This window comes from Macrobrachium rosenbergii, chromosome 12 (genome assembly GCF_040412425.1).
Source record: "Macrobrachium rosenbergii isolate ZJJX-2024 chromosome 12, ASM4041242v1, whole genome shotgun sequence".
NCBI lineage: Eukaryota > Metazoa > Arthropoda > Malacostraca > Decapoda > Palaemonidae > Macrobrachium > Macrobrachium rosenbergii.
The window spans coordinates 107,945,768-107,960,635 of record NC_089752.1 but is presented as its reverse complement, the minus strand read 5'-3'; the positions used below and the strand labels follow the sequence as shown (position 1 = coordinate 107,960,635).

The 14,868-nt window shown below is 40.9% G+C and overlaps 2 protein-coding genes across 3 annotated transcripts in view; both read left to right on the top strand.

Annotated features, from left to right (window-relative positions):
• LOC136843853 (inversin-like) overlaps nt 1-14,868 on the top strand; it is a 649,403-nt gene that overhangs the window by 305,859 nt on the left and 328,676 nt on the right. The window lies entirely within an intron of this gene.
• CkIIalpha (casein kinase II subunit alpha) overlaps nt 1-14,868 on the top strand; it is a 30,181-nt gene that overhangs the window by 425 nt on the left and 14,888 nt on the right. The window contains exons 1-2 of one of the 2 annotated variants that reach the window (XM_067112662.1): nt 12,101-12,239; nt 14,179-14,286. In XM_067112662.1, coding sequence (XP_066968763.1) covers nt 14,261-14,286 — 26 coding nt within the window. In that variant the 5' untranslated portion in view covers nt 12,101-12,239; nt 14,179-14,260. Of the gene's footprint in view, nt 1-12,100; nt 12,240-14,178; nt 14,287-14,868 lie in introns of those variants that run through there. The other variant, XM_067112661.1, reaches the window with a different exon arrangement.

The window sequence follows — 14,868 nt, the reverse complement described above, 5'->3', positions numbered from 1 at the left end:
TGGGGGACGATGACTTGTTTATCTTGCGTGTGTGCAAGGCTCCAGGGGCGCCTTTCCCCTCTCGGGTCGGTTTTTTCGTTCCGTCTGTGCCTCATTGATGTAGGGACGTGGGCGTAGGGCTTAATTTCGGGGCTGAAAGCCATTTTCTTGGCGGTCAAAGACACGCCTTGTTGTGACTTGGGGGTGATGGCACACATCCACATGTAGTACCGTAGTCTCAGGGTAACGACTTATCTCCCCTGGGGTCGTGTATTTACATATGATATCCTATATGCAAAAAATCCCAGGGACGGGCTTCTTTTGCGACTTAAATCCACTTAATACCTTGCCTTTGGGAGTCCTATTTAGGGTGTAGGCCTAGTAACCCAATTAAGGCTGGGCCTAGCTGGCACATGTTTAGTTTTAAAGTGATTGGTTGGTTAGACTTGATCTTAGACGTCATTTGGACACTTTAACACTTCAGACATGTTTTAAAAATGATTAAACCAAATTTTAGAGTAGGGTCAGGCTATTGTAGGCTGAGCCTGGGAGTAGCCTGAGGCTGCTAATGTGGGCCTAGTGTGTTTTTAAGGCTAGCCTGAATGATGTAACCTAACCAGCTAATGGAATTCTATGTTAAACTAGAAGGGTGTAACATTATAAGTCTTAGGCATATATTCCACCTATATATCCTTGTCTCGTAGGGAGGCTAGTGCCGTTAGTGCTCCGCCTTAAAGTTCTTTGCAGCGTCTCTTTGGCCCATAGCTGTAACCCCTTTAATTCCTTTTGCTGTACCTCCATTGACGTTCTATCCTCCGTCTTACTTTCAACGCTCAACTTACAACTGTTTCATAGTGCGACTGCAAGGTTTTCCTCCTGTTACGCCTTTAAATCCTTTTTACTCTGTTTCCCTTCCAACGCCGAATGACCTCATAGGTCCCAGCGCTTGGCCTTTGGCGGAAATTCTGTAATAAGCTTGGCCTTTGGTGTAAATTCTATAATATGTTCTACTCTATATAGTCCCTTTGCTATCGTTGCCTACCTGTTGTGTTGTGCTAGTTACGTCGCCCATAAAGTTTGCAAGCCCATCGGCAGACTGCCTATTGCTTTTTAGGTTCCGCTTAGAGGAGAAGGGCTAAACGTGCTTGATTTAAAAAGCATACTAGCCAGTTTTGGGGTTGTTGCTTGAGAGTTTGTAGCCGAGTGTCCATTTTTTTATGTTATGTAAAATTTTTTGTGGTATAATGCTGAATTTTTCTCAAGTTGATGAATAATTTCATTATTACAATGACAAACCACATAATTATCGAGTGAAAGTGATGCATTAAAGACAGGCTCGTTGAGGTATGTTTTTAAAGAAGTAGGTTTAAAAATTTTATTTTTTCCATGAAAAATTATATTATTAATATCTGTGCTTGTTATTACATATAGAAAATAAGGACAAATAAGCAGATGTTTGTATTTACAACTATTTTAATGAGTTTCCTTTTAAAAATTACAAAATTCTAGATCATTCAGTGCTCAGTGTTTAATAATTGTGGTTAGTTTTAGAAGATTTTTCTAAATTCAAGTGATGAAATTTTGCGAAATAATTTTTTTTGGGGGCTCTCAGAAGGTTAAATTACTTTTAACTCAGAGGAATATTTCCTACCAGATCAGGCATGACCCAGCAGAGGGATTGACAGGTGGGCTGCCAATAATAAAGTTTGGTTTGCTTAATGGTCAAGGCTTAAAATATTTAATAAGATAACAGTAAGTGTATTGTAGTTTGGGCAAGTGGGAAAGTGTTGCTTTTAAACCGACTATCAAGAATGTAAAATTTAATTTTTCTGATAGATTTTGGTGTGATTTGACATTCCTCGCATTTAGAAATAGGCAGTCAACCCACTACACCCTGCTATAGTTTATCGAGCTAGCTTGGTCAAAAGAGGGTGTAGCGAGGTGAAGTGGCGATCCCAAACGTGCTTTCCTCATCAGGCAGATTGGCAATTAGAGACTTCCTTGTGATTCTTTAAAAGAAGGTTTTATTTGTGGAACCTGTGTAAATATAATTGAGGGAAATGATATAATTAAATTGCTAGAAGAGCAAATGAAAATATCAAGTAAGACATGACCTTCCTTCCCAAGGTATTGCCAAATGTGTTTATCCTGAAGGGAGGGAGAACAGTTTTAATTTTAGGTCAGTAGCTCTAGGTCAGTGCTTTACCATTGTGACAAACTTTGGTAGTATGTAAAATCTAAGAAAAACTGACTGCCACCTAGCCTCACCTAGGGCACCGTAAATCGTAGAGAAACAAGCCTTTCTTGTTTACGTACTCTAGTTCGTTCCTGTCGCCCTCAAGGGAAAGTGTGTAGGAAGTAGGGACTGAGTTTCAGTTTGTGGAAAAATATGTAGTGTGTAGGGTGCTGCAAATTCTACAAAAGTTATATTTACTGAGTTTATTATTTGTCATTTTTTCCTGAAGAAATGATTACTGTACTCAGTTATTGTAAAAGACTAGTACTGTACTGTAATGTGTAAGCAATGAGGTGAGACGCAGGAATGTTTTATGGAGTAGCTGATAGTAGAAATTTTAAAGTATCAAAGGATGAATTTAATATAGTATGTTTTGATGTGCATAATAAGAAATTGAAATATGTAAAAGACCTACTGAAATACACTAATGAAAAGTTCCTTGTTGGGCGAGTCGGTAGAGTTGTTGGCTAGCACTCTGTTAGGCCCGAGTTCACGCCTCTGTCCGGCCAGTGAAGAATTAGAGAAATTTATTTCTGGTGATAGAAATTAATTTCTCGGTATAATGTGGTTCGGATCCCAGAATAAGCTGTAGGCCCCGTTGCTAGGTAACAAATTAGTTCTTAGCCACGGAAAATAAATCTAATCCTTCGGGCCAGTCCTAGGAGAGCTGTTAATCAGCTCAGTGGTCTGGTTAAACTAAGGTATACTTAACTTTACACTAATGAAAGCTTAAATACATGTCTTCCTTTGACTGTAATCTAAAAGTGTACAATGAAAATAAAAAGGCTCAGAGCATTATAAGTTGAAGGCACTGACTATTCAAATAAGTTGCCCCGAGAACTAAAAACAAAGACAGTTATGGCATGGAAGAAAAATTTATTCAAGGAAACTATAAATTGTAAGTGGCAAACACATGCTGCCCACTGAAGGTAATAAATAAGGGCTAAAATGAGGTCCTCAGAAATAAGGAATTGATAATACTTGCTTATTACAGTATACCCATGCAACCTACAGTAGTTGTGGTTTCTGGAAGATTGAGAGTTTAGCATAGAAATGAGAAATATTCCAGGCTACAATGCCCTTCTCATGAAAATTCGTATTATAGTACCTTCATTTCGTCGTGTGCCTAGGAAGTACCATTGTAATATTGCCCCTTCCATTCCTAATGCTCCAGTTCTTTGAATCTGCCCTGGTTACTTAGGCCATAGTATTTGATTTAAGCCAGGACCAATTCAGTTCCCTTTCATAGGCTTCATTTTTTTTCTTGTCTTGTTACTAGGATAAAATGTAAGTGGACAGTTTTCTTGATCACATCATGAGGAGGACTTGGTAGCCTTTGAATTGATCTGGTTCTTCTTCTAGTCTATCTTGTCTGTATTCCATGTTTGTGGTGGCCCTTCTGAGAAAGCAGTTTTTAAGAAGGGTAATCACTCTCCATGGCATTTCAAGTGCCTCCACTACATTTGTGAGTGCATTTCTTTTAGAACTTGAATCTTGAATACTCTAGTAGTCTGGTGGTCAGCTGTGGTATACAGTAATTAGTCAGCATTTAGGTTCATGAATAGAAGAGTACTTACAGCCTTGCTACCCTTAGACTTTCAGGAAACAGTAACAAGGAGGCTCCAGTGTTTATTTTTTTTTTTTTTGCTGTCTTAGGTTGCTATGTTTTGGAGGCTTGACAAAGAAGACATACAAGCGCTTCATCCCTATTATACCATTTGTTCTTGTATTTCTTTTCTACTCTGGGATTCAGAGGCTATGGCGATCTGGTCAGGTTAAGAGATTGTCTTTCGGGTAATAAATCCATCCGTGCTTCTCCTCCCCTCTTTGCAAACCCATGTTTTGGGTGCTGAAGGAATCTGGAAAAACTGAAAATCACAGAAGACGTTTATGGTGACTGTTTAGTTATTTCTCTCAAGCCCACCGCAGATTGGCATGACAAATGCTAGACCACTAGGGGTTCGTCCACAATGTTTGGGTCTGCACGGAAACCAGTTCTTTTGTCACTAACCAGACTTTAAGCTGCCCGAGACTCCTTCATACTAGGTAGGGGAGTGATGCTTTTGCAATCTTGGTCAGTGAAAGTGCTTTTGTAAATATGTTGTCTTCCAAAAGGAACATGCCTCTGATCTTCCTTGCCTCTTAACACCCTGGACAATCAATCATCCTCTCCTGTACTAATTCTTTGAAGAGAAGGGTATCTTTCATCTTTTTTAGAATCATCGTTAATTCTTGTACAAGACACTCATCTTGGCTGTGATTCTTGATGTACAAAATGCACATACACTACTCCTCATGGCCCTCTCAGAGGGCATTCTCAGTATCCTTGGCCACTTGCTTTGCCTGGAATGGACCTAGGGTTGATATTCTCATAACATTCTGTCCTGTGAGATCTTAGCCAAACTTTCAGTTATACAGGTACACTGTATATATATCTAATATATATATTATATATATCTATCATATTTTTTTTAGGTGAAACTTACCGTCTATCATTTAGCTTTATCTGCGACTACTTTGGCGCGGGTTTGACAAGTGTTGAAATCGTTAATGAACACTCCCAATAGTTACCCCCCCCCACCCTTGGTAGGATGGGAGTAGGACAGTGAATGTTTCAGTTGCTCATTCTACTCTTGTCAGCGAAATTGGATGGCAGCGTAGACAAGTGCTCTGAATTTTTGGTTTGCCTTTTTTTTCATGGATCATCTAGACTGGTGTGTTTTTTCATTATGGATTCTGCTCAATCTTCCTTATCAGGATCCCTTAGATTTAGCAAGGTAAGTGGTTGCAAGACCAGATTGGCTTCTTTAAAGTTCGATACACACAGTGTGCATTGATCATCATGGAGTAACGTGTGATGCGGACAACCGGTGTGATCATTGCAGGGAATGGTCTTTGCTAGATATTGAGAGGATGTTAAAGTATTGCATTAAAAGAGAGAAGGATAGGCTTAGAAAGTGTAAAGAGAACAAGTAGTCTTGCATCTAAGTCTTACTTAGAATCAGCGGATGAAAAGGTCTAGGCCTTCGCTTCCCCAAGGTTGTTATGGTGATTCATCCAAACCAGGTAACTGATTGCATTCGGCAGCGAACGATACCGCTGTGCCTTCAGCCGTCTCAAGGAGTCCTGAGTCATTAGTTAGGCATTTGGAGAGTAAGCAAACTCATGTTGACTCATTTTCTGTTGACAGTAGTCTGAGTTTTGATGTCCTCAGGGTTGGAGGTTTGTCCACTTCCAAGGCTTTTGCGGCTTTTATGGACAGTCATTCTGAAGCTAGACTAAGCATGTCAGATATTCTAGGTTACGGGAAGCTTCATCAAGTCCACTCGCCGCCTCAGCCAGGCCTCACACCGCCTCATCAAGTCTGAGGGAAGATTCTGTACATGGCTTTGCATAAGAAGGTCTCCTGTAAAGGACCCCCTCTTTTGTCTCCCTTCATGCTCACTTGTGTATCGGACAGGGAAGTTTCTCCCCTTTTCTTCTGATCCGGCAGTGGACGGCCCTCTTATGTCCAAGGATTTTCTGACTAAGAAAGGCGTTATTGCATCAGGCAGGTTGCATTTCTCTGTTCCAGAGGCTGAGAATATGTATAAGAGTTTGACTAATGCTATCGAAGCTATGTCCTTCAGTGACTTTGTACTGAACACAGTAGAATAGTGGTTGAAGGAGTTTGGTGAGCTTCTTCCTCCTGTGGCTAAGGATCCTTTTGTTAAGGCCTTAGGGTTCTTTGCTTCCCTAGATATGGTGTTTCATGACATGATAGGTGAGCTTTCCCATATCATGAGCAACCTTAAAGTTTGCAGAAGAGAGCAGCATTGCTCTCTGCTGGTTCCTTCAGTTCTTCCCCTTTGTAAACAGTCTTTAATTTCAGCACATCCTTTTGGGAAGATTATTGAAGAAAAATTGGCTTCGTCTATCCATCAGTCCCAAACTTCGAAAGGGAAGGCTCCCGCATCTTCCTCTTCTTTTAAACAGCCCTCGGGCAATGCTACCTCCTTTGCTAGGTCTTCCTTTCCAACTGCCGGAAAGAGGAAAGTATTCTTTCGCCAGCAAAGTTCCAAATCCCGTTCTGCAAGGGGAGGGAAGTTTATCCCCTCCTCCTATAGCAAGAGTCCTAAAGTTTGATGAAGAATATCTCGTTGAGCCTTGAGGTACCTCATGCGGGTCAGGTTGGGCCTCTTTGCTCAGTGTGGGAATGCTTAGGGATAGATGTTTGGGTAGTGAAAGTACTTTTGGAAAGCTATTGCATTCCTTTCTGCAGTTCGCTCCTCTATCAAACCAGACCTTAGCCTTTTGTTCTTACAAAAGATCCCAGAGAAGAGAAGGGTCTCGAGTCAGGAAGTCTCTTCTTGGTTAGGGAAGGCAGCTATAGAGGAAATACCGGCTACTTCACCAGGTCTTTACAATAGGTTTCGCCTAGTTCCAAAGGCAATGGAAGGTTGGAGGCCTGTTTTGGATGTATCCAAGCTCAACCTCTATGTCCAGCTGTCCCCTTTTTCCATGGAGTCGGCCTCCATGGTCTTATCCGCCTTGGAGAAAGAGGCATGGATGATTACGGTGGACATGAAGGACGCCTACTTTTATGTCCCCATTCACCAATGTTCAAGAAAGTTCCTACACTTTGTCTTTTGGGGGAAAGACGTACCATTTCGAGCTCTTTGTTTCAGATAAAGTTCCACACCTCAGGTTTTCACCAGGGTCCTATCCCCCTTCATGAAATGGCTTCACTTACTAGGAGTAAAGATACTTCTACCTGGACGATTGGAATATCATTGCGAAGTCCAGGGAGGATTCCCTAAGGGCAAGAGAGCTAGTTCTGGGCTTACTGAAAGCCTTACGGTTACTAAAGTCCTCACTGGAACCATCTCAAAGAGTGACCTACCTGGGCATGGAGATAGATTCTGTTCTTTTCAAGGTTTTTCCTACACGTGCTCGAGTAGACAATCTATTGTCAATCACAGGTCAATTTACCTCAGGAAGAATGCCAGCCAAATGCTGGCTGCCTCTGTTAGGTCATATGTCTTCTGAGAAGTTAGTCCCAGGTGCTTGACTACAGGTGAGACCATTTCAGTTGCACTTGAGGAGGCACTGGCACAGGGAGTCACAGCCAGTCTACGAGTTAGTGCCCTGAAACTCAGATCTGTTCCCTTACCTTCTTTGTTGGATGTCCGAAGAGAGGCTGCTTGCAGGAAAGTCTTTAAGAGTCACCAAGCCCAGATCTGTAAATGCTTAGATGCCTCAGACAAGGCCTGGAGTATAGTAATGGGGAATCAGTTTGCTTCCAGAGTATGGAACACCACTTTGATTCCAATTGCACCTTGGTGACCGAGGAGGCATTGGTTCACAGACCTAGAAATGTCGATATTAGTTCCCAGGCAGTTGCCTTTTTGGACATCTACTTTGACAGCCAGGGAGAGGGAGGCTACATGGAAATATCAACATGCTTCATCTAACCGCTTGGAAACTGTCAACAAGCTCCTAAGAGCTAAAAACTTTTCAGAGTCGTCTAGGGACTCTATTCTCACTGCAAGGAGGAAGTCCACTCATGTATTATATCAGAAACAGTAGGAACTGTATAGTGTATGGTGCAGTTGCAGGGGCAGTTCATGTCTTTGCACCAGCATTGATAATGTAATCAAGTTTCTACGATTCTTAAGATATGCTAAAGGTTTGTCTGTTTCCTCCATCAAAGGCTATAAATCTATGCTGGCTTCTGTTTTAAGGCATACTAGATTGGATATTTCAAAGGATGTTGATTTACGTGAAACTGTTCGCTCTTTTCAACTGGAAATGCTGAAGGTTCTTCAGAAACCTCTTTTATGGAACCTAGATATTGTCCCCTTAGAGGCCCTCCTTTTGAGCCCCTTAGAGAGGCTTCTCTTATGGCTCTTTCTTTGAAAACTTTCTGGTGGCCTTAGTTTTGGCCAAACAAAAGAACAAGTGAATTGCAAGTAGAATCATCTTTTCTGGCTTCCTGTCATACCCAGAACAATGTTAAGTCCAAAGCTCTTCCTAGAGTTTTCTCAGTCCCTTTGCTAGAAACTCTAACTCCTGAGGAAGAGGAGCTGGTTTTATGGCCCATTAGGGCTCTGAAGTATTATATGTCCCATTTAAACCTGTAAGGAATCAGTGTAGGAACCTATTTTGTTTGGTCAGGAAGCCTGAAATTCCTATATCTAAAATTGCTGTGGCTTTCTTGATTCAAGTCCTTAATTCTGGAAGCACATGAGTTAGTCTCTCCAGAGGTTTGTCCTCTTTCAAAGGTGAAACCACACGATATCAGAGCAGCGGCTGCTTCTATTATTTTTCACCAACACCTCTCTCTCTAGACCGTCTAATCTTGGCAGCACAGTGGAGGTGTAGCTCTGTTTTCGCTTTCAACTACTTGAGGGACGTAGAGACCCAATATTGAAGACTGCTGTACACTAGCACCTCTGGTTTCAGCAGGGGAGATTATCTCCTAGTCTTCCTATTATGTGCCATGAATAAATAAGGGTTCTCTCTGGCTACCTCCTTCCTGGGTAAAGGGGAACTGTATGTGAGGAGTTCGTACGCGGTAGTTTACTCCACTTTATTTGGATAATTTTTTAGTTCATGTTCCACCTCCTAAGATAGTGGACCTTGCTTGATGAAGATCCTCATCTGACAAGTACTTGCCATGGGATCATATTCATCAGGTAAGCAGCAATGAGGATATGTATAATAACTGAAAATTTGGTTGTAGGTAATCTCTTGCCTGCCTCCAGCACACAATGTTGGGGTTGGCTAAATAATAGAGGGTAAGTTTCACCTCAAAAATAATGATTTTTATGATAAACTAAATTTTTTAGGTACTTACCCTTTATCATTGAAACCCTGCTTCCCTCCCCTCTTAAGAGATTAAGAGTAGAATGAGCAACCGAAACAGTTGCTGTCCTACCCCCACCCTACCCTTTTACCCCCACCCTACAAAGGGTGGGGGTTAACTATTGGGAGCATTCGTTAACGATTGTTTCAATTTTAATACTTGTCAAACCCTCGCCAAAGTAATGGGAATGATCTGGTGATTTTTGAGAAAAGAATGAACCGAGTAGAGATGTCATTGATGTAGGCATGTGAGGCAAGGTTCTTGTCTCCCCATGGTATTGATCCACGTGAAGTTTGTTGTTTGCGTGATCAACGATTATTCTATGGCATTACTTTAAGAGTGCAAAGTATGGTTCCCAGCTTACTGGCTGAAAGTTGACAAGAAAAGGAAGATGAGCAAGGATTCTTCCATATTTTTAAAAAGTAACACCCCTACCCTACATACCTTTGCTGCTGTCTCACAGGGCCATTATTCCGTTACCTGATACAATCTCTGGTGAGTCCCCTTTTGCATCATAGTGCAGTGAGATTTAATTGGTAAGGCTAGACATCTCTCTCGCATCTAGTGGAAGGCCAGCTGGTCAGAAGGGGAGTTCCATGTACACTCATAAACCAGCCGACCCCTACCAGTCAGGATTTGTCTTTAAAGCTGAGTACAGAGCTTATGGAGATGCTAAAGGTGCTGTATTCCATTTGTATTCTTGACTGGAGAACCACTGAAGGTGCTGTATCCAATTTATTTTTCTTGACTAGAGAACCACTGTCTGCTGCTTTGCCACCACATTTGGCTCTATCTAGTGTGATCCCCGACGCTGTTACTGTTCATAGTTCAGACACTTATGGCATGTGGAGTGATTCTGCTATATCTGTTGATGTACATCTTGAGTTGTTGTAGGTGTTTGTCTTGACTTTGTTTTCAGAGGAGAAATGTCAGCTTATTAACATTCTAGAGTTATATGTTGTTTTCTTAGATGTCCTTGCATTTCCACTGACCTTAGAGGGAAGAACTGTTGGCATCATGCCTAACAATGCTAAGACCAAAGTGTGCATCAAACATCAAAGGGTTACTTGCTCAGAAACCCTTTGCCACCAGGTGTTACAGAGCTTTGCTTGGTTTGAGAAGCACAGTGTTGTGATAATCCCAAGGCTGTACACAGTGGCTGGAAACATGGCTGATACCATCAGCAATAGTTCTAACTTTCCACTTGTAGGGGATTCTGGACATCACAGTCTGTCAGGCCTGTGGAAGTTGTGGATGGTGCTCTTGTTTTGTTGTCTTTGCTTTAAGCTTGAACAAGCTTCCAGTACATTGCTCTGCCAAGCTGGATCCAACAGGTTGAGGAATTAATGCAGTGGTGTTCAGTTTGCTGCTTCTTCTTCTTCTTCTTCTTCTTCTTCTTCTTCTTCTTCTTCTTCTTCTTCTTCTTCTTCTTCTTCTTCTTCTTCTTCTTCTTCTTCTTCTTCTTCTTCTTCTTCTTCTTCTTCTTCTTCTTCTTCTTCTTCTTCTTCTTCTTCTTCTTCTTCTTCTTCTTCTTCTTCTTCTTCTTCTTCTTTTTAGCCAGCTAGAAACAGTGGTTGAAGCTTGGTAACTACGTGGTTGTAGGTGAGTGAGTGTCATGGTTCAGGCTGCTGGCCATTAAACTCTGCAGGGGTTAAAATAAAATACTGTAGCACGTCAACTTAACTCTTTTCCTGAGTACATTCCTAGTGGCTTTATCTATCTATCCAGCTAGAGGACTGTGGGGGTTTGACCACAGACGTGTCTTGGATCCCCCAAAATCTCACAGGGTTAAAAACAGTTTTCAGGCACAGAACTTTAAGCCTCTGCTTCTGATTGCCAGGCTATATAGGTAAAAGGACACATTGATACATGACAGAAAATTAATATCATAGTGGTGACCAGAATATTGTCAGTTTCATGAGATGTTCCCTTCCATAATAAAGGATGAAGGTTTGCATTCTTGAAATGAAAGGCACATTTTTTATATCGTAAGGTTATAACACCTCAGCTTAATGGACCTCTGTTCTTATCCTTTACGTCATTGATTATTTTTTGTTATGCTACCATTTATAGAGGCTACACATTTTTAAATAAATCTCCTGAACTGAATGAGCAGTGTAAATTACAGTTTAGTTTAGGATAAGTATGTGAAATTGATGTAAGCTGTATGATATCTGGAGAAGATTCAAGTGCAGGCTATTATTTTTACTACATATTACCATTACAGGCAGTCCCCGCTTGGCCAGCAGCGTCGTTAACCAGATTTTTGGCGACAGTCTTTGGTTAAGAGTGCCGTTAATTGGGGAATTTGGCGCTGATCTCCGATTAACAGTGCTGTTAAGTGAGGATTTCGGTGCTGATCTCGGTTAAGAGCGCCTTTAAGTGGGGAATTCGGTTCCGATTTCTGGTTAACAGCGCTGTTAAGGGGGGATTTTGGCACCGATCTCTGGTTAACAGTGACATATGTTAAGTGAAGATTTCAGCGTCGATCTCTGGCTAACAGTGCTGTTAAGCGGAGAATTCAGCACCATTCTCCTTTTAACATTGCTGTTAATCAGATTTTCGGTTAGTGGCACTCGGCCGGGGACAGAACCCCTGCCATTAACAGGGGACTGCTTGTGCTTGACACACTGTTACTTATCAGAATGCCAGACTTCCAAAATGGCTGTCAAGTTGATGTGCTACTGTATTTCATTTGAATCATACCTCGACCATCCCTTTACATGAAAAGTAGGGGTGTTGACAGTTTAAGTGGTCTGAACCTAGCCATCACCTGTCCACCATTTGACCACCTGGATACACAGCTTCAACTTTTTGCTTTGGCTCTGTGAATACTTTTACATTAAAGGCTTAAATTTTTCTGAATGAAAAATGCAGATTGTATTAAGACACTGCTAATTTGTGCACAGTTGAAGTGTTTGGTTTATGTAGCTGATTTCAATACAGTATTAAGATTCATTAAACTTTTATACGGTTTAAGTTTCCCTGGCACTCCATTCTTGCTTCTTTGTAAAATTTTTTTTACCATGTTCTTGCAGACCTGGCTGGGTTTGGTCGGACGGTTTACCGTGGGCTACACAAGATGCCATTGGCAAGCCGTGCTCGGGTATATGCTGACGTTAATGCTCACAGACCACATGAGTATTGGGACTATGAATCTCATGTAATAGAATGGGGGTAAGTATTGTACTATAATTATATTATTTAATATCAAAAGTAGCTACCACACTTCTAGAAAACTTAGAGGGCAGTGCAAAAAGAGGAAAGAGGGGGAGCTACTGAATTGTGTTCAGAATTTTAGTGTAATACTTGTCATGTTTGCCAGTAATCATATATACTAGTATAGATTAAAGAGCGCATATATTGTAAGTAACGGTTTTGGCTGTGAAATGGTCAGTTTAGTGATTGTTGCCTGCGGCTTATCAGATACCCTTGGGTCAGGTGAGTGTGACCAACTTTCAAATGTAATGATAATACTTCAGTTTGACATTCTGTTGAGGGGTTAGCGCTGTCAGTGCACCTTAGTCATTTCTAAAGGGGTTTACAACATCTCTCTGGCCCCTGGCTGCACCCACTTTAATCCTTGTACTTGACTTCACTCCTGTTTCCTTTCTTCCAGCTACCAATCTGTGTACCTTACAACTGGGGGGGTTTAGTACTCTTTCTTATTTACACTCAGGATCTTTATCTTTCTATTCAGCCACTCCAGCTAAGTCTTTTCACTGTCTTAGTGCTGAGTAGCTGAAAGTGCTTAGTGTTAAGTGGCCTTGAGGTATAGAGAAGTCAAAATTCTGCTGCTTGTCCTTGTTGCTTATGGCAACTTAGACCTTAACAGGATCCTTCCCATCTTCATGAAAAGGACTGTTGATTTCATTTTTCCTAAGATTACAACTGTTTTCAGAAGATTAGTTGGACTTCCAAGTTTCCCTTGTGTTTGTAGGAGGGGAAACAATGCTGCATTACCTAATGGACTAAAGATGAAACAGTTGCCCCTGTTTTATTTATGGTTTTAGAGAAGCTGCTCTGTAAGCATCTTTGTAGGTTTGTTGAAAATAACCTGTTGTCAGTATTACAGTTTGGGTTTTGTAAAGGCCTTGGTACTTGTCATGCATCCATATCCATATCTACCATCTTGGCAGAGTGCTCTTGATAGTGGTGCATAGGCATTCATGGATTGGTTTAGATTTTAGTGCGGCCTTTGACTGTGAAACACGAAGCACTTATTTACAAGCACTTAGGCATTATTTAAGGTTCTTTACAGTTTACCTTTTGCCCTTAGCTGCAACCCTTTTCGTTCTTTTTACTATGTCTCTGCTCATATTCTCTCTCTTCCATCTTTCTTCCATTTTACTTTCCACCTTCTAACAGTTGTTTCATAATGCAAATGTGAGGTTTTCCTCCTGTTGCACCATTAAAACCTTTTCCTCCTTTTACACCATTAAATGACCTCATAGGTATAAGTGCTTGGCCTTTGGCCTAAATTTTATATTCCTATTCTTGCAAGTTGAAATTGTTGGGAGTTGTGGATATTTTATTAATATCTCTAGTGAATTTGTAAGTGGAAGAATCTAAGGGTCTGTATTTATGGCCAGTATAGCAGCTCTAGTAATGTTATTCCAGGTGTTCCTCAAGGTAGTGTTCTGGGACATTTGCTCTTTATTATCTATACTAGTGACATGTGATAGGGTCTGGAGAACAAACTGATTGCATGTGCCGATGATGCTACTCATGTAGCTGTTGTTCTTTCTCAGCGCCTTAGGTCTGTGGTTGCAGAATCCTTGACTAGAGATGTAGCACATAGTCATGAGGGGAGTAGGCTTTGGAGCATGAAGTTTAACTCTTCTAAACTCAGATCATGAAAGTTAGTCGATCCAGTGCACTTTTGCTTTGCATTTTGATATTCATGTAAACGGTATGATTTTAAATGTCTGTAACTCAAGATTTTAGGTGTATCTTTTGATATGAAATTGCCTTTTGAGAAGATTATACTTAATATTTCGTCCCCTTTCTTAAAAAGTTGGTATATTGCAAAAATGATTTAGAATGTCTCTGGATGAAGCTATTACATCTAAGTGTTTTAACTCTCTTCTGCCATGTTTGGAATACTGTTCTCCAGTGTGGTCTTCGGGTGCTGATTCACATCTCAAACTCTTGGATAGAGTTAATGTCATCAGCTAAGCTTATTTTGCCAACTCTTAATGCTGACTTGTGGCATAGACGTAAAGTGAGTTCATTATGTTTGTTGCATAAAATATACTACAATGACAAACCTTTCATTCCTGTTACTGTCCCTCTGTTCTTATTCTCTTTCTTCAATCTGACTTTCCATCCTCTTTAACAATTGTTTTCATAGTGCAACTGTGAGGTTTTCCTTCTGTTACACCTTTCAAACCGTACTGTCAATTTCCCTTTCCGTGTGGAATGATCTCTTAGGTCCCAGCGTTTGGCCTTTGGCCTAAATTCTATACCATATTCTCTTCTATATTGTATTCTACAGAAACAAGCATGTCTGCACTCTTTATCTGACCTAGCTGTTATTGTTCACAACATTTGGCAGGCTGTTGCTGCAAACAGAGTGTCACTTTCTGTCATCAGGGCTAGGAGTGTTATCTTGGCTACAACAAAAATGTGGAATAATTTGCCTAGTGACATTGTGGACTCTTCTGATCTCCAAATATTGAAGCAAGGAGCAAATTCATTCCTGCTCTCTGCTGACATCTGAATTTTGGGTTTATCGGTTTTATTTTCTGTTCTCTCTCTCTCTCTCTCTCTCTCTCTCTCTCTCTCTCTCTCTCTCTCTCTCTCT